The 24,142-nt window shown below is 46.1% G+C and overlaps 1 protein-coding gene across 1 annotated transcript in view; it reads right to left on the bottom strand.

Moving 5' to 3' along the window:
- The window catches only part of CSMD1 (CUB and Sushi multiple domains 1), a 2,494,699-nt gene that overhangs the window by 1,230,573 nt on the left and 1,239,984 nt on the right, over positions 1-24,142 (bottom strand). The window contains exon 10 of the mRNA XM_040430026.1: positions 22,452-22,573. Within this exon, the coding sequence (XP_040285960.1) occupies positions 22,452-22,573 (122 nt within the window). The remainder of the gene's footprint in view (positions 1-22,451; positions 22,574-24,142) is intronic.

A 24,142-nucleotide genomic window follows, 5' to 3' on the forward strand; every position in this document is an offset into this window, starting at 1 on the left:
CACATATTGTCCAAAAATTCACAGAACAGTTTTTTTTTCAAAAATGAAAGCAAAACGGCGTTTTGCGACTTTTTTGTTTGCAACATTTGAAAGTGTTGCGCATAATACATGCAGTCAAAAACATGTGTAGGCACATCATAAGCATAGAACACTATGAAAAGTGGTGTAAAGAGACAAATGTCACAAAATTTACCACAAAAAATGGTGTGGGACAAATACACCAAAAAAGAGCCATAAATATAATAATTTCCTTCTAATGCACACCTATGATTCACCTCCTTGAAGTTTTCAGACTAGGGCTCATGCACATGACCGTATGCCCTCCGAGACATTCGGGCAGTGAGCAGGCCATATGTCCCGGAGCGGCATACATTGTGCGCACGGGAGCGCACAGCATCATAGGTTACTATGATGCTGTGCGCTTTGGGCCGCCTGTGGGGCTATTGTCCTGCACTCATATGATGATATAAGTGCATAACATTAGCCCAGCGGGCGGCCCGATGTGCACAGCATCATAGTAACCTATAATGCTGTGCGCTCCCGTGCGCATGATGTATGCAACTCCGGGACATATGGCCCGCTCACGGACCTTATGTCACGGAGGGCATACGGCAGTTGCGTGCATGAGCCCTTAGATAAAGGAAAATAACATCTGGTCTTGGCGAAGGCAGAATTATTGGAAGGGAACAAGAAACATTTGGATCAGGTACCACAACCAACTTGCCATGCCCAGGCCCTGGCCCTGGCGCTAAAATTGCTGATGAATTCAGGGGAACTGGTTTTCCTAGCTACTATGCATGCTCTCTTCACATCGGCCTGTTGTCAATGGTTATATGGCTCATGTACTGTATATACCCATCTATGGGATTCCCAGTAGGTCCAGGGGTCCCCAGTAGAGATGGCCTTGTGGTTCGCACGACGGTTGTTTAGCGGTGAACTTTGCTCGTTCGCCGATCATGTGAACATATGGCGATGTTTGCATGCACCATATTCTTTTGTTTTGCACCAAACTTTGACCCATGATACATGCATCAGGTGGGAAAGGACAGCCAATTGAGACGTTTCAGCACATGGACACACCCCCACCCTATAACAGAACCTGATCTGGCAGCCATTTTACATTGTGTTTTGCAATTGTAGGAAGAGGTTGCTTTGTGGAGCAGCGAAAGACTGTTAGGGACACTAAACGCTAGCTAATAGGGCCACAAAAGTCCATTTAAGGTCTAGTATACTGTAGGTGTGCTATCTATAGGTGTGATATACTTCTAATATACTTTTTAAAATAGTAAGTATATTATAGTGCATTTGTATTGTGCAGCAGTTGTGTGCGGTTCTGCTGCGATACCGCAGGATAAGCGCTATTGGAACAACTATTTGCAACAGGTGTAATATACCTGTTGCCCCCAAAAACCTGATTGAGGGTTGCAATATACCTGCTTCCACCAAATATTGATTAAGGGGTTCTATATACCTGTTTCCACAAAATACTGATTAAGGGGATTGATATACCTGCTTCCACCAAATATTGATTGAGGGCTATGATGCACCTGCTTCCACAAAATACTGATTAAGGGGTTTGATATACCAACTTCCACCAAATACTGATTGAGGACTGCAATATACCTGCTTCCGCAAATACTGCTCTTCTCTAGAGACTTTGGCACAGGGTCATTTTAAAAATGATAGGCAGAGGAAGAGGCAGGTCGTTCTGCAGGGCTGTTAGGGGTCTGGCAGGTGCACCAGGCCGGAGCCTAAGTAGGAAGTTGCGATTACATCAAAGGACGCACCAGAGTTGGTTGAGTGGCTCACTCAGCTTTCCGCTTCTGCACCCTCCTCATCCTCTGTATCTGCACCCTCCTCACTCTTGCTATGTGTACCCCCAAAGACACCACCACCACCACCATAGCCCCTCTACTCGATTAAGAGGAATTATTTTCCCATCCATTCCCAGAATTTACCGATGCGCAACCATTCTTGGCATCGGATGAGGAAAAGGAGGTAGCAACGGCTGCCACCCAGCGGTCTGACGACAGTACCCAGATGAGCCCAAGGAGGGTGGTTCCCGCTGTTGCTGAATACTCCCAGATCTCTAATGTCAGTGGTGGTGAAGATGATGATGATGACGTGTAGATGTACATCACGTGGGTGCCTACAAGAGAGTTAGGAGGGGATTTCAGAGGGAGAGACAGAGCAGCAGATCTGGAGGAGAAGCAGGCAGAACTCGCAGTGCACCAGAGGCAAAAAGCAGACTTCAAATGTATCTGGAGTGAGCCATCCACCATGCACGGTCACATCTTGCGCTCGTAGGATGCCGGAACATGGCTCCGCAGTGTGGGCTTTTTTTTAACGTGTCAGCTGCTGACAATAGTGTTACCGTCTGCAGCCTGTGCTGGCAATGCATAAGTCGCGGTAAGCCCAACATTCACCTAGGGATGACAGCCGTCAGAACCCATAAAGCGACATGACCGGTGCTCCATGTCCTGCCTCTTCTCCTTCTCCTCTCTCCTCCACTTGGTCCTCCACTCCACCTTCCACCATGCCGTTGTCGCGTTCATCTGGCAGAAGGCAGGCTTGCATGGCCCAAATGTTCGAGCATAAAAAGTTGACGCAGGATAACCCTCTTGCCCAACGGCTGACCGCTGGCTTGTCGGAAACTGCTAGTACGCCAACTACTGGTGGACTCGGAGGCCTTTTCAAAAATTTGTGGCCATTGGCACACCGCAATGTAAAGTCCCCAGAAGTAAACATTTCTACCAGAAGGGCATCCCAGAGCTATATGGCCACGTTCAGCGACAAGTGAATATATCTCTGTCGGTGCCAAGAAACATTTGACCACAGCCACGTGGTCTAGCAAACACAAGCAGGGAAGGTACATAACTTTTACTGCCCACTGGTTGAACCTTCTGACAGCCGTCAAGCATGTAACCCGTGGCACCCTTGTGTATTTGGTGTTACCTCCACGGATTGCATTCAGGCCTGCCTCTTCTTCTTCTCCTCCTACTCCATCCTCCGTCTCCTCCTCGGCTGACTCCTTCTTTTCCACTGCTACCGTTTCTTCCGCTGCACCCTCCAAGCTCCCCAGAACCTATTTGACGTGCCAGCTGAGACGTTGTCATGCTATGCTGTGGCTGTTGTGCCTGGAAGTCAAGAGCCACACCGGACCTTTACTACTTTCAGCTCTGGGGTCATAGGCCGATCAGTGGCTAAATTTGACAGTTAATAAAGAGGTGTGCGACAATGGTGCCAATCTGTTGAGCGTGCTGAAACAGGGCAAAATGACACACATGCTGTGTATGGCACACATCCTGAACTTACTCATGCAGCAATTCGTTGCCAAATATTCCAGGGTCCAGGGCATGTTGCGGCAGGCCGGGAAAATATCTGGCCATTTTAGAAGAAATTGCACGGCCATGGCTCGCTTTGCTGACTTTCAGCGGCAACACCAGCTGCCCGTCAGATGTCTGATTTGTGACAGCCTGAAGTGCTGGAACTCCACCTTGTATTTGCTTGATAGGCTGCTCCAGCAGCTCGTGCCGTTAACGACTACCAGTACGAACTCTGCAGCAGGAAAGGTTCTGGGGAGCTTGTCTTTTTTTTTTTTTACCGTGCCAGTGGCTGCTCATGCACGATGCATGCAGACTTCTGCGGCCATTTGATGAGATCACCAAACTGGTCAGTCGCAGCAAGGGCGACATTGTACCTTATGCCTTTTTTCTGGAGCGTGCATTGCTTCGTGTCATTGATCAAGCCTAGAGGAGCAGAAGCTAGAAGATGAAGAAGTCACAATGCTGAATGAATTCCCAGGGGTGGCTACTCCATCTGAGACAAGTCAGCAGAAGTCTGAAGAGGAGTCAGAGGAGGATGGTGGCTGAAGGGAGGAGGAGAAGGAAGAGGAAGAAGAGCAGGCATTGAGGGGGACTTTAAACTTTTCGGGGATCCCTGGTGTTGTCCGTGGCTGGGATGAGGAGACCGAGGACGACATCCTCCTCCGTATAAAAAGCATAAAGGGCAAGGACCACTACTGGGTGGCAACACAAATTGGCAGACATGTTACCAGCATCATAGAGGGCTGTCGGAATGCAGAATTTCCAGGACTTGCTGCGAGAGATGCTGCATTCTGCTGTTGCTGGCGCTGGCAGAGGAATTTCCACCCACAGCGAAACAGGTGCAGGTACCAATCCTACCGCGCCTGCAAGAGGGCGGTTTGAACATGTGTTGGTCATTTTGGATATGAGATCATTCTTGCAGCCAACCCATCGACAGACTCCCTCCAGATCCAGCCTCAGGGAAAGCCTAGACCGAAAGTTGTCTGACTACATCGGGTTAACGGCCGATGTGAACGCTCTGAGAAACGAGGAACCCCTGGACTACTGGGTGTGCAGGCTTGACCTGTGGACAGAGCTGGCATTTTGCAATTTGCCATGGAACTCTTGGCTTGCCCCTCGTCGAGTGTCCTGTCTGAAAGGACGTTCAGCACAGCAGGGGGGATTGTGATGATAAGGGCACTAGCCTAGCTCACGACAGTGTGGACTACCTCACATTTCTAAAAATGAATGAAACATGGATCTCGAAGGAATTCAACACCTGTGACAACCACGTGTAATTGAATTTTCTCATGCCAGCCCACACATATCCGCCACCACCCAGAACAAAGAATGGTCCTTGTCTCATGCATACACAGCGGCATTCAAGGCCTTTTCTGTCAGGTGAATGCCTAATTTTGGGGCCCTGTACTCCACTGGCCTACAGTAAAATTGTTATTCAGTGACCGTCTAATGTACCTCCAGCCACATAATGACTTGTTCTTTTCTGTCAGGTGAATGCCTAATTTTTGGGGCCTGCACTCCACTGGCCTACAGAAAAATTGTTATCCACTGACCATCTAATATTCCCCCATCTAAGAATCACTTGTTCATTACTGTCAGGTTAATGCCTAATTTTTGGGGCCTGCACTCCACTGGTCTACAGTAAAATTGTCATTCAGTGACTGCCTAATGTACCTCCAGCCACATAATCACTTGTTCTTTTCTGTCAGGTGAATGCCTAATAGTTGGGACCTGTACTCCACTGGCCTACAGTAAAATTGTAATTCACTGACCATCTAATATTCCTCCAGCTACAGAATCACTTGTTCATTTCTGTCAGGTGAATGCCTAATTTTTGGAGCCTGTACTCCACTGGCCTACAATAAAATTGTTATTTCTGTGACCGCCTAATGTAACTCCAGCCACATAATCACTTTTCTGTCAGCTAAATGCCAAATTTTTGGGGCCTGTACTGTCCTACAGTAAAATTGTTATTCAGTGACAGACTAATGTACCTCCAGCCACATAATCGCTTGTTCTTTTCTGTCAGGTGAATGCCTAATTTTTGGGGCCTGTACTCCCATGGCCTAAAATATTATTATTTTTCTAGGCGTCAGCAGGGCACATTTTTGAGAGTTTACCTTTTAAGATGCATAAAAATGGGCCCTGATTAAAATACATATTTTTTGTGGGAATTTTTGCCATTATTCCCCCTCTGGTATGTCTCTTTCCATGTTGTGGGACTATTTGTGCACTTTCAGTAAGTATTTGGTGGCTGCAAATATTACCTGAAGATCTTTCAGGTTCTCCTGCCATTAAAGTGAATGGGGCCCGCTGTGAACGCGCGGTTTGCCAACATTTGAAACTTCCCGGCCGATGTTCGTCCATTATTAGTCCCTAGGCTTCTTAGTGACCTGTTTAGCCTAAAAGATGGAGACATGGCCAGACCTACATGTGACTCTATCCATTTAAGTTATATTCCCATGGAATATTGCCAATAACTTTCCATACCATGGAGAACTTGCAGTAAATCTCCATACAGATCTGGTCTTTTTAAAGACATTCAGTACCCTGTTTAAGCAGCAGTAAGCAATAAAACGTGCATATTTTCCAATAATTAAAAATGTCACCAACAATTCAACTTCTGAAGACACAAACTATAGAGAATAGTGAACAAAGAAAGGACATAATAAAGGGGAAAAGGGAAATAAAGGATTAAAAAATACAAATATTGGTGTAAATGTATTTTATATTAAGCTAGAAGTGCCAGATTCCAACATTGTAATGTATGCATGACAACTCCTGAACCTAGTCTAGGAATCCCAAGTGGAAATGAAAGAAGAAGTTCACAGGTCTTATATCAGGTAAATAATTTGATCATTGGGCATGCAAAGTGGGTCTAGGTACCATCCACAGACAAAGTATGGCTGGTATCTATAGCCATAAGAAAATGGAGCAAGATCTTTTTTTAAGGGTGGATAGAGTGATTTTGAATATAAATAGAACATTGATGATCAGATACAAAAACATCATCTCATCTTTCCTTCATACTGTTGGTTGACTGCCCCACCATATAGGCAGCATGGAGCATGTTTCTCTTTCACATCTCTATATAAGACTGACACTTCAGGGAAAATACAACACAGGCTATCTGGGGTTCTGTATAATATTAGGATTTTGTTCCAATCTACCACTTAATATTGAGTACCTAATTCTATCTCACATTCTGCAACATAAAAAGGAGAAAAGCAGATTACAGCACCTGTAACAATCCATATTCAGTAAGAGTAAAATGGTTCCTCAGCCTGAGTGCAGAGCGTTTCAAATGTATACCAATAGATTCTTGGATTAGTAGTAGTGTTGGTATACGCAGCCAATAAACATACAGGTAAGTACTGCCATTCACTCTAATGCCGCAGCCATGTTGGCTACTGACATTACACGGATTTGGCTGGCCGCATGAAAAATCACATATAAAATTAGAACCGCTGTTGGTAATATAAAATAAGCTAAAATGCCAAAGGTATGATAATATATACTTATGGCATTTTAGCTTATTTTATATTACCAACAGCGGTTCTAATTTTATATGTGATTTTACATGCGGCCACGTATACGTATATACACGTCATGCGTGTATGTGTGTTTTCATATATCCCCTCATATACACATATCTATATGCATTTTATACTATTATCTCTTTTCCCGTCCTCATTTGTGACATATCTTTAAATGGGTGGACAATTTTAATCTCTCCCAATCTCCCTAATCTCTTTAGTGTTTTGCTTTTTGTTCTTTTGACTTTTATATGTGCACGGATTTTTACGTATACATTTATTTCTAATTCATTTAATTTTATTTTGAATATAATGTGTATACATTCTATTTTTCTTCTGTACCAAAAAAACCCCCTCAAATTTGTGATTTCTTAGACTTGAAAAAGGAGTGTACTGACTCCAAAACGCGTTGTCACTCATCAATAATGACCCTTTTATTTATCTACTGAGGTTGTGTCTTTGCACCAGAAGGTATCAATTGGTGTACTATTTTAGTGCACAAAAGTTTTTTTCCTATTGCATTAAATATCATTCCTCTGGAGACTTGGCTACTCCACCTACGAGGACTGAGAAGATACCGGCTGCACCGACCCCTTGTCCTCACGAGTGTTGTGCCTACGTATGCACAACACCATAAGGTGAGCACAACCATTGATGTCTTAATTTCATATACCACAGACGTCTATACCCCAGGCCTTTGAACAAAAGTGCAAATACCCAGCCACCCACCCACAGACCGTAGCACTAAATGCACACCTTTCCAAATTGCTGGCCCTGGAAATGTTGCCATTTAGGCTTGTGGAGACTGAGGCTTTCCGTAGCCTGATGGTGGCGGCTGACCCGCGGTACTCTGTCCTCAGCCGCCAATATTTTTCACAGTGTGCAGTCCCAGCCTTACACCAGCATGTGTCCCGTAACATCACCCGTGCCCTGACCAATGCAGTTATTGGGAAGGTCCACTTAATAACTGACACATGGACAAGGGCTTTTGGCCAGGGACGCTACATTTGCCTAATGGCACACTGGATAAACGCGGTGGAGGCCGGGAGGGATTCTTGCCCTGGGATGGCACAGGTGCTACCGACGCCAAGGATTGCGGGCCCTACTTCCATCAGGGTTTCCACCACCACCTACCTTAGTGGCTGCAATCCCCCCCCTCCCTTCTCATCCTCCGCCTCCACTTCCACCTCTGAATTATGATCTTGCAGCACCAGTCAGACATCAGTCAGTAGCTGGAAGCAGTGTAGCATTGCAGTGGGGAAGATGCAACAGGCCGTGCTTAAACTGATTTGCTTAGGTGACAAACAGCACACTGCCGCAGAGCTGTGGCAGGGGATAAGAATCCAGACTGAGTTGTGGCTCTCGCCACTCAACCTACAACCAGGCATGATTGTGTCTGATAATGGCCGTAACTTGGTGGCGGCTTTGGAGCTCGACAAGGTCACACACATACCATGCCTAGCTCATGTGTTTAACCTAGTGGTTCAGCGGTTTTTCAAAACCTACCTCAATTTGCCTGAGCTACTGGTGAAGGTGCACCACGTGTGTGCCCATTTCCGCAAGTCATTGACAGCCTTTGCTGGTCTGGCAACGCTGCAGCGGTGCTTGCAATTGCCAGCTCACCGACTGTTGTGCGATGTGAGCACACGCTGGAACCCCACGTTCCACATGTTGGCCAGGCTTTGCGAGCAGCAGAGGGAAGTAGTGGAATACCAGCTGCAACATGGTCGTCGCCTGTCACGGAACCATGAACCAGACGTACAACAAGAGATAAGTGAAAATAAGAAGGCTTTATTGAAAATAAAGCTGTAAAGCAAAAGTCCAAACGGATGGTGAAACCGAGCAGAGTCTTTGCGAAGCCAGAGGTCAGGAACCAGAAGGGTAGTCAGACGAAGCCAGGATCAGGAACCAGCAGGGTAGTCAGACGAAGCCAGGATCAGGAACCAGCAGGGTAGTCAGACGAAGCCAGGATCAGGAACCAGCAGGGTAGTCAGACGAAGCCAGGATCAGGAACCAGAAGCAGCAGCAGTCTTAGAAGCATGTGAACACAAGAGGACCAAGCAAGGAACTGAAGCCACAGACCTCCTATATATATGAGCTAGGCATCCAGCTCCTCCCAGGGGAAGGAGGAGCCGCAGGGTGGAAGGCTACAAGAAACCCAGAAACCAAGATGGCCGCCAGCACATGTCAAACGAAGGAGAGCAGCAAGCAGGTGAGACCATGACAGTACCTCCCCCTCAAGGGCCCCTCCTCCGCGGAGCACAAAACGGTTTCTGAGGGAAGCGTGCGTGGAAGGCTCGGAGCAAGGCAGGAGCATGGACATCTGCGGAGGGAACCCAGGAACGCTCCTCTGGACCATAACCACGCCAATGGACCAAAAACTGCAACCGACCGCGGACCAGGCGTGAGTCCAGGATATTGCTCACCTCATATTCCTCACGATTGCCCACTTGGACCGGACGAGGCCGAGGAACCGAGGAAGTGAAACGATTACACACCAGTGGCTTCAACAGGGAGACATAAAACACGTTGGAGATCCGCATGCCAGGAGGAAGCGCAAGGGCATAGGCTACCGGGTTTACCCTGCGAAGCACTCGGAAGGGACGAACAAAGCGAGGCGCCAGCTTGGGAGTGGGCACTCGAAGGTTGAGGTTGCGGGTGGACAACCATACACGGTCTCCGACCTGGTAGGAAGGAGCAGGCGCTCGTCTGCGATCAGCCTGGAGTCTCTGGCGCTGCGCAGAGACCTCAAGGGACTTCTGGATCTGTACCCAAGAAGCACGTAGGACGGAAAGGTGATCCTCCACAGCCGGAATATCCTGGGGAGAGAATACCTCCGGTAACACGGCAGGTTGGAACCCATAATTGGCCATGAAGGGAGACGTCCCAGAGGAAGAGTTCACCGCCGTGTTCCTGGCAAACTCAGCCCAAGGCAGGAGGTCAACCCAATTGTCTTGGTGATCGGAGACATAGCAACGAAGGAATTGCTCCAAGGCCTGATTGGATCGTTCTGCGGCCCCATTGGACTGAGGGTGGTAGGCCGAGGAGAAGGAGAGATGAATCCCCAACTGGGAGCAAAAGGCGCGCCAGAACCTGGACACAAACTGACTCCCCCGATCCGACACAATCTCCTTAGGCAAACCGTGCAACCGGAAGACCTCCCTGGCAAAAATCGTGGCCAACTCTTGTGCAGAGGGTAACTTCTTGAGAGGAACACAGTGGCACATTTTGGAAAACCGATCCACAATCATGAGAATGACCGTATGGCCTCGGGATGCAGGGAGGTCCACAATGAAATCCATCCCCAGGTGTGACCATGGGCGCTCCCCGGTGGCTATGGGTTGCAGAAGGCCCAACGGAAGGTGCCGAGGGGACTTACTCTGGGCACAAACGCTACATATGCGGCGATGTCGGAACGTAGGGAAGGCCACCAGAACAGACGTGAAACAGCCCAGGACAGCTGATTCTTTCCAGGATGCCCCGCGGTCTTGGAGTTATGGTAGGTTCGCAACAATCGAGTGCGCAACTCCTCAGGCACAAAACATCTGCCGTTGGGTCTCCCAGAGGGAGCACCAGATTGAGCCGCCAAAATCTGCTCACCCAGGGGAGAGGTCAGGCTGGTGCGAATGGCGGCCAGGATCTGATTCGGAGGTATGACCGAAGTCGGAATCGACTCCTCCCTGGACAGCTCGGAGTACTGCCGTGATAAGGCATCCGCCCTGATGTTCTTGGAACCGGGTAGGTAGGAGACCACGTAATTAAAACGTGACAAGAACAGAGCCCATCTGGCCTGACGTGGTGTCAATCTCTTGGCCTCAGAAAGGTAGGTCAGATTCTTGTGGTCCGTCAGGATGAGAAACGGAACCACCGAACCCTCGAGCAAGTGCCTCCATTCTTTAAGGGCCTGCACGATGGCCAATAACTCCCTGTCACCAATCTGATAGTTGCACTCCGCGGAAGACAGTTTCCGGGAGTAAAACCCACAAGGAAGCAGAGGGCCCTCTGGTGTTCTACGCTGAGACAGAAGGGCGCCTACTCCCGTCTCAGACGCGTCCACCTCGAGGACAAAGGGCAACCCAGGGTTGGGATGTGACAGAATCGGAGCCGACACAAAGGCGGACTTTAGGGCCTCAAAAGCTCGGATGGCCTCGAGCGGCCAGACCTGGGAATTACAGCCCTTCCTGGTCAGATCCGTGAGAGGCTTGGCCAGCATGGAAAAGTCCCTGATGAACTTCCGATAATAATTGGCGAAGCCCAAAAAGCGCTGCAGGGAACGAAGACCACTGGGCTGGGGCCACTGTAAGACAGCCGAAACCTTCTCAGGATCCATGGAGAACCCCTCAGCGGAAATGATGTAACCTAAGAAGGTTACCTGGGATCGGTGAAATTCGCATTTCTCAAGCTTACCGAACAGCTTGTTCTCTCGTAACCGTTGCAACACTCGTCTGACATCCAGAATGTGGGCCTCCATGGATTCAGAATATTCCAAGATGTCATCCAAATAGACTACCACACACTGCTGCAACAGGTCACGGAAAACATCGTTGATGAATTCCTGAAAGACTGCGGGCGCATTGCACAACCCAAAGGGCATAACCAAGGATTCGTAATGACCGATCCTGGTGTTAAACGCGGTCTTCCACTCATCGCCCGCCTTGATCCTTACCAGGTTATATGCCGCCCTCAGGTCGAGTTTGGTAAAGACCGTGGCCCCTTTAAGGCGATCGAACAGCTCGGAAATCAAGGGTATCGGGTAAGCGTTCTTGATCGTGATGCGATTGAGACCCCTGTAATCGATGCAAGGCCTCAACTCACCGCCCTTCTTTTTCACAAAGAAAAATCCAGCCCCTGCCGGGGACGAAGATTTGCGAATGTGTCCGCGTGAAAGCGCCTCCCTCACGTACTCCTCCATGGCCTCATTCTCCGCTACCGACAGTGGATAGACTTTGCCACGAGGAGGAACGGCACCAGATTGTAACTCTATGGCACAATCGTATGGGCGGTGCGGAGGTAGGGCAACCGCGCGCACCTTATCGAATACATCCCGGTACTCCTCGTATTCAGGAGGCAACAGAGAGTCCGAGGAAGTACACAGCAACTTGACAGACCCATGGATGCAACTAGCCCCACACTGCGGTGACCACGAGAGGATCTCGACCGATCTCCAATCGAAAGTCGGATTATGCTTCTGGAGCCAGGGGTACCCCAAGACCACCGAGTAGTGTGGAGACGAAATAACCTGGAGGCAGACCGACTCTCTGTGAACGGCACCAATGGCTATCCCCACTGGAAGGGTCTCATGAGTCACGTGTGGCGGCAGAAGGGGTCTGCCGTCTATCGCCTCAAGAGCCAGTGGGGAACCTCGAGCCTGCAGAGGAATGGAATTGGCGGCAGCGAACACACTATCAATGAACAAACCACCAGCACCAGAGTCCACCAACGCCTGGGTCGTCACCGAGCCCCCGACCCAGGAGAGGACAACAGTGATCAGTGGTTTGTCAACACGGGAAACCGGGGACGAGGAGACTCCACCCAAGATCTGCCCCCGACAGGATCTCGGGGTACGAGCGTTTCCCGGACGGTTCGGACATGCCAACCGAAAATGCCCACCGAGACCACAGTACATGCATCGGCCCTCGCGTCTCCGGAGTGCCCTCTCCCCCTCGGACAGGCGAGCAAACCCCAGCTGCATGGGTTCACCCCCAGACAAGTCATCCCCAGGAGGCGTGGGAGGAGAGGGAGGCACGGGTGGGACAGCAAACGTAGGCACCAATCTGTTAGAAGACCTCCGCAGGTTCTCCTTAAAGGAAGGTCTCTCCCTGAGTCTGGTGTCAATCAAAATCAGGAAAGAAATAAGAGACTCGAGCTCAACTGGTAGGTCCTTAGCTGCAACCTCATCCTTCAAGCCATCCGAGAGACCATGAGAGAAAGCAGCGACCAGAGCCTCATTATTCCAGCCCACCTCTGCTGCCAGGGTACGAAACTCAATGGCGTATTCAGCTACGGATCGTGAACCCTGTCTGATGGACATAAGGAGCTTCGCAGCAGAGGCAGCACGAGCCGGCACATCGAATACCTTCCGAAGAGAAGCAACAAAACCGGAAAACTCGGCAACCACCGGATTGTTGTTCTCCCATAAAGGGCTGGCCCAGGCCAAGGCCTTGTCCGAGAGCAGCGAGATCAAGAAGCCCACCTTTGATCTCTCAGTAGGAAAGGCATGTGGCAGCAACTCGAAATAAATGCCCACCTGGTTAAGGAAACCTCGGCACTGAGTTGGCTCTCCCCCAAAGCGCTGTGGAAGAGGGGCAGAACCGGTCATACCCCGAAACACCGCAGGCGCAACAACAGGTGTCGGGGTAGACTCTGGCGCAACAACCGGAGCGGCAGTAGGAGCGAGCCCAGGAGCGACAACCGACCCATCGGCAACGGGAGCGAAATGAGCCGTGCGTTCAAGCAGGGTTTGCAACGCCACAGCGAACCGACCCAACAGGTGATCCTGCTGATCAAGTCTGGCAACCAGCGTGGGTAGCGAGGATGGCCCTGTACCGTCAGAATTCATGGCTTGGTCCTAATGTCACGGAACCATGAACCAGACGTACAACAAGAGATAAGTGAAAATAAGAAGGCTTTATTGAAAATAAAGCTGTAAAGCAAAAGTCCAAACGGATGGTGAAACCGAGCAGAGTCTTTGCGAAGCCAGAGGTCAGGAACCAGAAGGGTAGTCAGACGAAGCCAGGATCAGGAACCAGCAGGGTAGTCAGACGAAGCCAGGATCAGGAACCAGCAGGGTAGTCAGACGAAGCCAGGATCAGGAACCAGCAGGGTAGTCAGACGAAGCCAGGATCAGGAACCAGAAGCAGCAGCAGTCTTAGAAGCATGTGAACACAAGAGGACCAAGCAAGGAACTGAAGCCACAGACCTCCTATATATATGAGCTAGGCATCCAGCTCCTCCCAGGGGAAGGAGGAGCCGCAGGGTGGAAGGCTGCAAGAAACCCAGAAACCAAGATGGCCGCCAGCACATGTCAAACGAAGGAGAGCAGCAAGCAGGTAAGACCATGACATCGCCTTTCCAGTCAATTTCCGCTCTTCACAAGCGACCTAGGCATTGATGTCTGACCTCTGTGAGGTTTTACGCAACTTTGAGGAATCAACACAGCTGGTGAGTGGCGATCCCACTTTTGTGTCTATTCAAATGCTCGCTGCTCACAATTAAGGCAAACGCTTTGCATGTGGAAGAGGTGGAAATGGGGGAATACAGTACACAGGGTGATAGCCAGACCACCCTCAGTTCGTCCTCTCAGCGTAAATTGGATGATGATGAAGAGGAGAAGGAGGAGCAGGAGACGGTTGCCTCCACTACAGGAGGTAGTACCCATGGAAGTTTTATTCCATCTGTTCAGCGTGGACGGGTAGAAGAGGAGGAAGAGGATGAGGAGATTGAGAGTCATCCTCCTGATGAGGACAGCAAATTCTTGTCTGTTGGGACTCTGGCACACATGGCTGACTTTATTTTTTGCTGCCTTTCCCGTGACCCTCGCATTGTATGCATTTTTGCCAACACCGATTTACTGGTTGTTCACCCTTCTCGACCCCCGCTACAAACGGAGCTGGATATGGACATAGTCACCTGCGCCACTGCAGCCAATTATTAGCTTCAATGGTGATATGCCATTTGGAGACCTCCTGAAGCCAGTGGCACATGGACCATATTCATGTCCAGTTGGAAGTAAACATGCCGGAGTCGGATGATGGACGAAGGGAGCCAGCATACAGGAGTGGAGTGGTGGAAAGCAGGTAAGTTTGAATCTTTCAATAGATGTTACAGGCTATGGGGCATAAGTAAACCCCTTTAATTACTGGACATTATAGAGATAAAACAGAGATTTGCTGATGACTGTAACATATTAGTTGTTTTGGCAGTGATCTCATTACTTCTATCACAGGATGTCAATATATTCAGCCTTCTTTTCAAGTCAGAGTGATTTTGAAAAATGAACTGCATATATATGAAGGAAGGGGAAAAAATAATAATTAAAAAAAATAAAAATAAAAAAAATTATATATATATTGTACTTCTTTTTTTTTTTTTAAAGCTGATAATGTTATATTTTAAACAAAAGCAATGAACAGTTTTGATTTAATTAATCAAACTGTAAGGCAACAGGTGACAGGTAACTATAACATACAATAAATGTAAAAGTACATGTAAAATTATTTTGTCATTTGACAAACTGGAGTCTACAGTTGATGCTACAGAAACAATTCTTCCTAAGAAATGTAGCTCCACAATGACTATGGTATTATTAAAAGCATTGGGTGATTGTAATACTAAATGTCTAATTCAGAGTCATAGAAGAATTGAGCAGCTCCAACAATAAATCCCTAAAAGCCTGTGCAAACTGTTAGATTTGTCACAATGGGCACCTCTCAAAGGACCCAAGAAAAGAATATAACAGAGGTTTTAAAAAGCTCAAAGAAATGATTGTTATTCTGTTCATAACATTTCCAAATGATTGTGCAAATGCATCATAGCCTTATAATTAATATATCATAGTGTTGATCGAGCACTATAGTGCTTGGGTGTTCGGGCCGAACACATGGGAAGTTCGGGTGCTCTACTGAGCACCCGAGTATAATGGACGTCAATGGATGAACCCGAGCATTAAACCGGGCACCGAAATGGTTCGGGAACAGCATGGGGAGGATGTCTGAATGCATCTTGGACTCCCAGATCGCTGCTGGGAACGATGTTGTCCAAATAGTACGCCACTTTTACAGACTGACAATAATACGCACCAAACCGAAGATAAAATCAATTTTAGAGGAAACATTCTTAGGAAACTTTTACTTGCATATAAAGTGCAAGTGCTGCCAAAAATTACAAGGAAGAGGCACTGCGATACAACCTGTATATCACATAAAGGAGGGCATCATTCACATTGTGGTACAATTGTTCATGTGGTAGGATTCCTACATTCATAAAGCCTATGCACTAAGGGAAAGGGCTGCCAAAAATTACAAGGAACCGGCACTACAATACACCCTTTGTTACACATAAAGGAGGGCACCATACACAGCCTTGAAAAATTATGATTGATGTCCTGCTGGTGACCCTCAAAAACATTTGGAGCAAGGGCCTGCTGATCTGACCATCAAAAACATTATGGGAGAGGGCCTGCTGTCGCTTTGGTAACTCTAGATAACCTAGTGCTGATCGCAAGTCACATGATGGCAAAGATCCATTCAGATGTCTGCCTTATCAACTTTCGATGTTATTTTCAGCCCAAACCATGTAGACCATGGGTAACAGAGGAATCATGGTTTGATTCTGGAGAGGGAGCCTGAGAAACAGCTACGGCTACCACATCCAAGCAAGGCAGCATGCGCGCAAATTACCCATTAGGTATAATTAGGTGAGGTCCTACAGGTAATCTGACCCTGCAAAAGATTTTAGGTGCGGGCATGCTGGTGAGATGACCCTGTAAAATATTTTAGGCCAGGGCCTGCTAGTGAGCTGACCCCCTAAAACATTATGTGTGAGGGCCTTCAGGTGAGCTGACCCTGTAAAAGATTATATGCGAGGGCCTGCTGGTGAGCTGACCCTCTAAAAAATTATATGCGAGGGCCTGCTGGTAAGTTAACCCTGTAAAAGATTTTATGTGCGGGTCTGCTGGTGAGATGATCCTCTAAAAGGCTGTAGGTAAGGGCTTGCAGGTGAGCTGACCCTGTAAAAGATTAAATGCGAGGTCCTCCTGGTGAGCTGACCCTCTAAAAAATTATATGTGAGGGCCTGCTGGTGACGTGATCCTTTAAAAGGCTGTACGTAAGCGCTTGCAGGTGAGCTGACCCTCTAGAACATTATATGCGAGGGCATTCAGGTGAGCTGACCCTATAAAAGATTTTAGGTGCGAGCCTGCTAGTGAGCTGACGCTATAAAAAAATTATATGGGAGGGCCTGCTGGTGAGCTGACCCTGTAATAGATTTTAGGTGAGGGCCTGCAGGTGATCTGACCCTCTATAACATTATACGTCAGGGCCTTCAGGTGAGCTGACCCTATAAAAAATTATATGCGAGGGCCTGCTGGTGAGCTGCCCTGCAAAAAATTATATGCAAGGGCCTGCAGCTGAGCTGATCCTGAAAAACATTATATGCGAAGGGCATATATGCGAGGGCATTATATGCGATGAATAAGCATGTTTTTATATATGAAGGAAGAGAAGAAGGATGAGAAAAGGAAGATTCAACTATATACCCTTGTTTGTGGTGAAAGGTGTGCATTGGAATACAGTGTATTCAGTACATTATAAACAACACATTTAAAGTGCCTTTTATGTTCATCAGCTTTCCTCTGGTGGAGTCGAGAAGTCATGGTCAATCCAGGCCTTGTTCATTTTTATAAAATGCTGTCAACATTTTTAGTTTATAGGCTGATATGCTTATCTGTTATAATGCCACCAGCAGCACTAAATACCCGCTCAGACAAAACGCTGGCGGCAGGGCAGGCCAGCACTTCCAAGGCATAGAGCACCAGCTCGTGCCACGTGTCCTGCTTGTACACCCAGTAGTTGTAAGGCACTGAGGGATCATTGAGGACACTGACATGGTCTGCTATGTACTCCTTCACCATCTTACTAAATGTATCCCTCCTTGTGACACTAGGCCGCGCATCAGAGTGAGGGTGCTGGCGGGGTGTTATAAAACTGTCTAAGGCTTTGGAGATTGTTGCCCTGCCTCTGTGGGAACTGCTGTGTGTGTTCCCCTTGTCTCCCCTCCTCGGTTAGCCAAGGAACTACGGACTCTGCGTTGTCAGATGGAAAGATTTGGAGTAATTGTTCAGCAAGGACTTTCTGGTATTGCACTGTTTTGCTTGTCCTCTCCACCAGAGAAATGAGAGATGAGAAGTTTTTTTTTGTAGTGGGGGTCGAGTAGGGTGAACAACCAGTAATCTGTGTTGTCTAAAATGCATAAAAAACACGCGGGTCATGGGAAAGGCAGCCTAACATAAAGTTAGCCATGTGTGTCAGAGTACCAACAGGCAAGACTTTGCTGTGGTCATCAGGAGGATCACTCTCAATCTCCTCATCCTCTTCCTCCTCTTCTGCCTGCTCACGCTGAACAGATGGAATTAAACTTCCATGGGTACTACCCTCTGTAACAGAGGCAACAGTCTCCTCCTCCTCTTCATTGTCCAATTTGCGATGAGAAGACAAACTGAGGGTGGTCTGGCTGATCAGCGAGTTTGAATGTTTTTTTTTGTATTGTTTTGTTTTTTACTTTTTTTGGGGCTTTTTTTTTTCTGTTGGGTTTAGGGATAAGTACGCGTTTCCCACACACACGCAAACTAAATAAAGATTTCCACACACACGCGCGCACACACACACACTCCCCTAAAGGCCCGCCAGGCGGATCAAGGGGACCGCCATGCCAGGGACCCTGTGGCCCACACTAGTACGAGCATCTCTGGGGCTCCTACTAGTTTTCCGGCCCACCAGATAAGTCCACCTGAGCCCCCTACCGGTGAACTTGCATGGTGTACCTCAGAGCATTTTGAGCCTGTGATTCCTGATTTTGTTGGTCAACCAGGAATCCAGATTCCCACAGTGGGCTATACTGAATATGACTATTTTAGTCTTTTTTTCAGTGACCACTTTGTGAATCTGATGGTGGAGCAAACGAACGTGTTCGCCCAACAGTTCATTGCTCAACACCCGGGCTCCTTTTTGGCTAGGGGCGGTGGCTGGACTCCGGTCAGTGCAGCTGAGATGAGGATGTTTTGGGGCCTCGTGCTGCACATGGGCCCAGTGTCAAGCATTACTAGAGTGGGAACGTCGTCTACCAGACCCCACTTTACAGTACGGCCATGACACGTAACCGGTTTGAGGCCATCCAGAAATGCCTGCATTATGCAGATAATGCAGCATGTCCCCCCAAGGTGATCCTGCCTATGACCGCCTGTACAAAATCAGGCTGGTCATCGATCACTTTTGGGCCTATGTACCTGGGAGGGAGGTCGCGGTTGATGAGTCTCTCATTGCTTTCAAGGGGAGACTTATTTTCCACCAGTATGTTCCTTCTAAGCAGGCGAGGTATGGTGTGAAGCTGTACAAACTTTGTGAGAGTACATCAGGGTACACTTACAAGTTTTGTGTGTACGATGGCCGAGATTCCCGTATTCAACCCCCAGAATGTCCCCCCACTATACTGGAGTGTAGTCACTATATGTGCACAAAAACCATCGGAGGGGTGATAGTGCCATATTATGTGGAATATTCATGTAAAGGGCCCCCACGTCCGTAATCCAGACATAGGTGTCATAGTTCAGAGGAACCTGGCGCTATCACTGGACAGAAGGGCTTTGATTTTCCCTAATAGTAAACAACGTTTGAGATCCAATGCAGATGATCTGTCCGGTGGTGATGCCATTATGTTTTCGACCGCTTACAGTGAAGAGTACAAAGACATCTGTCACATAATTAAAAAACATCTCCCTGTTCTGAGTTTTGACAAGGATTGGTCAGGATTCATACAGGGCAGTATTAAATGTGTTGCACAACATGCACCAACACTAGGAATTTTACTACGCCCCAGCCTTTATGTTGAACGTACCAGGCTGCAGCCAACCTGGCTTTCCAAAAAAGGCAATTTTAAATGCGGACATACTAGATGCATATGTTGTGGGCACATGGAAGTAAGCAATATTGTTACATCTACGGTGAATAAAAGACAATTTGCAATTTGACATATTTGAATTGCAATACCAAGTACAGTCAGGTCCATAAATATTGGGACATCGACACAATTATAAGATTTTTGGTTCTATATACCACCACAATGGATTTGAAATGAAACGAATAAGATGTGCTTTAACTGCAGACTGTCAGCTTTAATTTGAGGGTATTTACATCCAAATCAGGTGAAAGGTGTAGGAATTAAAACAGTTTGCATATGTGCCTCCCACTTGTTAAGGGACCAAAAGTAATGGGACAATTGGCTTCTCAGCTGTTCCATGGCCAGGTGTGTGTTATTCCCTCATTATGCTAATTACAATTAGCAGATAAAAGGTCCAGAGTTCATTTCAAGTGCGCTATTTGCATTTGGAATCTGTTACTGTCAACTTTCAAGATGAGATCCAAAGAGCTGTCACTATCAGTGAAGCAAGCCATTATTATGCTGAAAAAACAAAACAAACCCATCAGAGAGATAACAAAAACATTAGGCGTGGCCAAAACAACTGTTTGAAACATTCTTAAAAAGAAGGAACTCAGCAACACCAAAAGACCCAGAAGACCATGGAAAACAACTGTGGTGGATGACCGAAGAATTCTTTCCCTGGTGAAGAAAACACCCTTCGCAACAGTTGGCCAGATCAAGAACACTCTCCAGGAGGTAAGTGTATGTGTGTCAAAGTCAACAATCAAGAGAACACTTCACCAGAGTGAACCATTGGTGAGCCTCAAAAACAGGAAGGCCAGATTAGAGTTTGCCAAGCGACATCTAAAAAAGCCTTCACAGTTCTGGAACAACATCCTATGGACAGATAAGACCAAGATCAACTTGTACCAGAGTGATGGGAAGAGAAGATTATGGAGAAGTAAAGGAACTGCTCATGATCCTAAGCATACCACCTCATCAGTGAAGCATGGTGGTGGTACAGTAGTGTCATGGCGTGGGCATGTATGGCTGCCAATGGAACTGGTTCTCTTGTATTTATTGATGATGTGACTGCTGACAAAAGCAGCAGGATGAATTCTGAAGCGTTTCGGGCAATATTATCTGCTCATATTCAGCCAAATGCTTCAGAACTAATTGGGCGGCGCTTCACAGTGCAGATGGACAATGACCCAAAGCATACTGCAAAAGCAACCAAAGTTTTTTAAGGTAAAGAATTGGAATGGTATGCAATGGCCAAGTCAATCACCTGACCTGAATCCGATTGCGCATGCATTTTACTTGCTGAAGACAAAACTGAAGGTAAAATGCCCCAAGAACAAGCAGGAACTGAAGACAGTTGCAGTAGAGGCCTGGCAGAGCATCACCAGGGATGAAACTCTGCGTCTGGTGATGTCTATGTGTTCCAGATATCAGGCTGTAATTGACTGCAAAGGATTTGCAACCAAGTATTAAAAAGTGAAAGTTTGATTTATGATTATTAATCCATCCCATTACTTTTGGTCCATTAACAAGTGGGAGACACATATGCAAATTATTGTAATTCCTACACCATTCACCTGATTTGGATGTAAATACCCTCAAATTGAAAGCTGTCAGTCTGCAGTTAAAGCACATCTTGTTTGTTTCATTTCAAATCCATTGTGGTGGTGTATAGAGCCAAAAATGTTAGAATTGTGTCGATGTCCCAATATTTATGGACCTGACTGTATGTCATCTATTTAATCACATGTCAAATTTGCTTGCTTCAATACGTGGGTTGCACAACAAATGCATTTAAACCAGGATCAGAAAACATATATCCGACATTCCGCATTATAAAACAAGAAACGTTTCCGCTGTTAGTCTGCATTTTGCCTTAGAACATGGAGGCCATTCTTCAGCATTGAGTGTGGTTGGCATTGAAAGGGTTACAGCCCCATTACGTGGCGGGGACCATCGCAGAAAGCTTCTCAACAGAGAGACTTTCTGGATGTTCCAATTGAATACCCGGATTCCATCAGGATTAAATAAGAGACCAGATTTAATTTTACAGTATAATTGTCTATGGGATAATGTTGGAATAAATCAGCCAATGTTGTGGGTTTCTTGTTATACATCTTTGATTTTAGTAACATATGTACAAGCTGCTACATTATGTCTGTTTTAAATCCTACTAAAACAGTTAAACACCCACGTGATGCCTCAACCTCCGTGGATTGGTGGAGGAGGGGTATATGGGTAACTGTTCAGTTTGGGGTTTTTATGTCCTGATTAAGGACTGATACACGAAGGTCCGAAACGCGTTGACTATACCACTGCCTATGAGGATTGGAAGTTTTACCGCTAAATAAAGTGTCTCCTGTTGTTCAAGAGCCAGATTTTCTCTTTTTGTTGAATTGCTGTTACGGCCGTGTCCAGGCTGGTACCGTGCTCACCACAGGTGCAGCAGGTGAGAGCTGCTTAATCTTCTCATTTACTCCTATTACTATGTATTATAGAAGTAAAGAATCTGAAACTTGGAAATTTGCTAATTTTTCCAAATTTTTGGTAAATGTGTTTTTTTATAAAAAAAAATGATTTTTTTTTTTTTTACTCCATTTTACCAGTGTCATGAAGTACAATATGTGACGAAAAAACAATCTCAGAATGGCCTGGATAAGTAAAAGCATTTTAGAGTTATTCCCACATAAAATGACACTGGTCAGATTTGCAAAAATGGCCTGGTCCTTAAGGTGAAATATGGCCGTGTTCTTAAGGGGTTAAACTAAATGTATATGATCAGTATTTATCAATTTTAAATAGATTTTTAAACTGTAGACATGGCATGGGTAAACACAACAAATAATTTGGCAAAAAAATCTACATGGACATTACTAAGAATAAACATAAAAATATCAAAATGAATACCTCAGTAATTTAAAGATTATAATCATACCTTTTCTGGATCTGTACTTGTAACAACCCAAACACAATGGGCATTGTCTTCATACTGAACTGGATAGTTTGGTGAAGTAATAACGCCTGTTGGTCCTTGAAGATTTGACCCACATGTTCGAGCTGTAGAAATATTGCAAAATTATAGTATTGTTAAAATGATCAGGAATACTACAGTAATTAGGTGTTTAATAATTAAACACAATCTTAAAAACATTTACAATGTGTTACTTTTTGAACAAAGGTAAAGAAATACGACCACCTAAAATGATAATAATGTATTCTGTATTTATTATACACATTTTTCTACTCCTGACTTTTTAAGTAATTGCAATGAGCAGTAATTGTGGACCCACTCTACCTACTAACTTTGGGCTATCGCTAAGGGTTTTATCCTGGCAGTTCCCTTGTTTTCATCGTTTAAATCCTTTAAAGGGCTACGGTCTAAGCTGCAGGGGAGCCATCAAGCTCCCACCTATTATGATAGTCCCTATGTCCCTATAGTCCTTATGTAGTTGATTGCTGACCAACAGGGTCAGAGACACTGGTTGTAAAAAACAGAGGGGTCAAGCAATATTCAAAGTCAGAAGACAGGCCAAGGTCAGGGCTAGCAGAGTTCAAATGTATCTGAGAAAAAAGACCAAGTCAGGGCAGGGAAGGTAGACAGAGTTTATTGTCAAGCAGAAGTTCTGTAAACAGGCAGTCAGACAGAATAAAGCACCTTCACTGGGTAACTAGAGACTAGGAACTAGGAGCTTAGGTACACTGTTATTTAATTATATAAATGGTAAAAAGTTTAAACCTGATCTAATCTGCCCTGTCAAACTTATCTAATCAGTTTCAATGTGGAGGTAAGTTCAACACTGGACCTGGTAAGTCATTGGTTGTCATATTTTGGCTTCTCAAAAGCATTTAATACAGTTAGTAAATAAAATGAAAATACTTGGACTGGGGACAAAATGTGTATGTGGATAAGTTACTGTCTCAGTGATACAAAACAGAGGGTGGTTAAAAGTTCTGATTGGGTCATTATCACTAGTGGGCACCTCAGGGATCAGTATTTGACCCTATTATCTTCAATATATTTATTAATGATCTTGTAGGGAGGCTGTACAGTAACATATCAATTATCGCAGACAATATTAAACAAACTATTTAACACAAAAGAGGACAGTATACTGTTACAGATGGATCTGGATAGATTGGAGGCTTGGGCAGAGAAGTGGCAAATGCAGTTTAATACTGACAAATGTATTTTCCCTGACACATGGGACTGTACAATACATATTAAATTGTAAAAAAACACTTCCATGAAAAAGGACTTAGTAATTCTAGTTGACAATAAACTTTACTACAGCAACCAGCATAAGGCAACAGCTGTCAAGGCCAATATAAGAACATAGTTCTGCTACTTTACAAATCATTAGTTATACCTCACAAAAAGTATTGTGCATAATTCTGGGCTCCTATGCACAAGAAAAGCATAGCATAGCTAGAGAGGGTTCAGAGGAGGGCAACTATACTGATAACTGGAAGAGGTAGACTACAGTACCCAGAAAGATTATCAAAACTAGGGTTATTTATAGAGTTTCCTCACACTTCGTGGTAACGAATCACATTTTTTCCTAAAACTAAACGTCAGCAGACGCTAGGGACAGTGCTAGAAAAACTTAATTGTGCTAAAAAGAATTA

Source organism: Bufo bufo, chromosome 4 (genome assembly GCF_905171765.1).
Source record: "Bufo bufo chromosome 4, aBufBuf1.1, whole genome shotgun sequence".
NCBI lineage: Eukaryota > Metazoa > Chordata > Amphibia > Anura > Bufonidae > Bufo > Bufo bufo.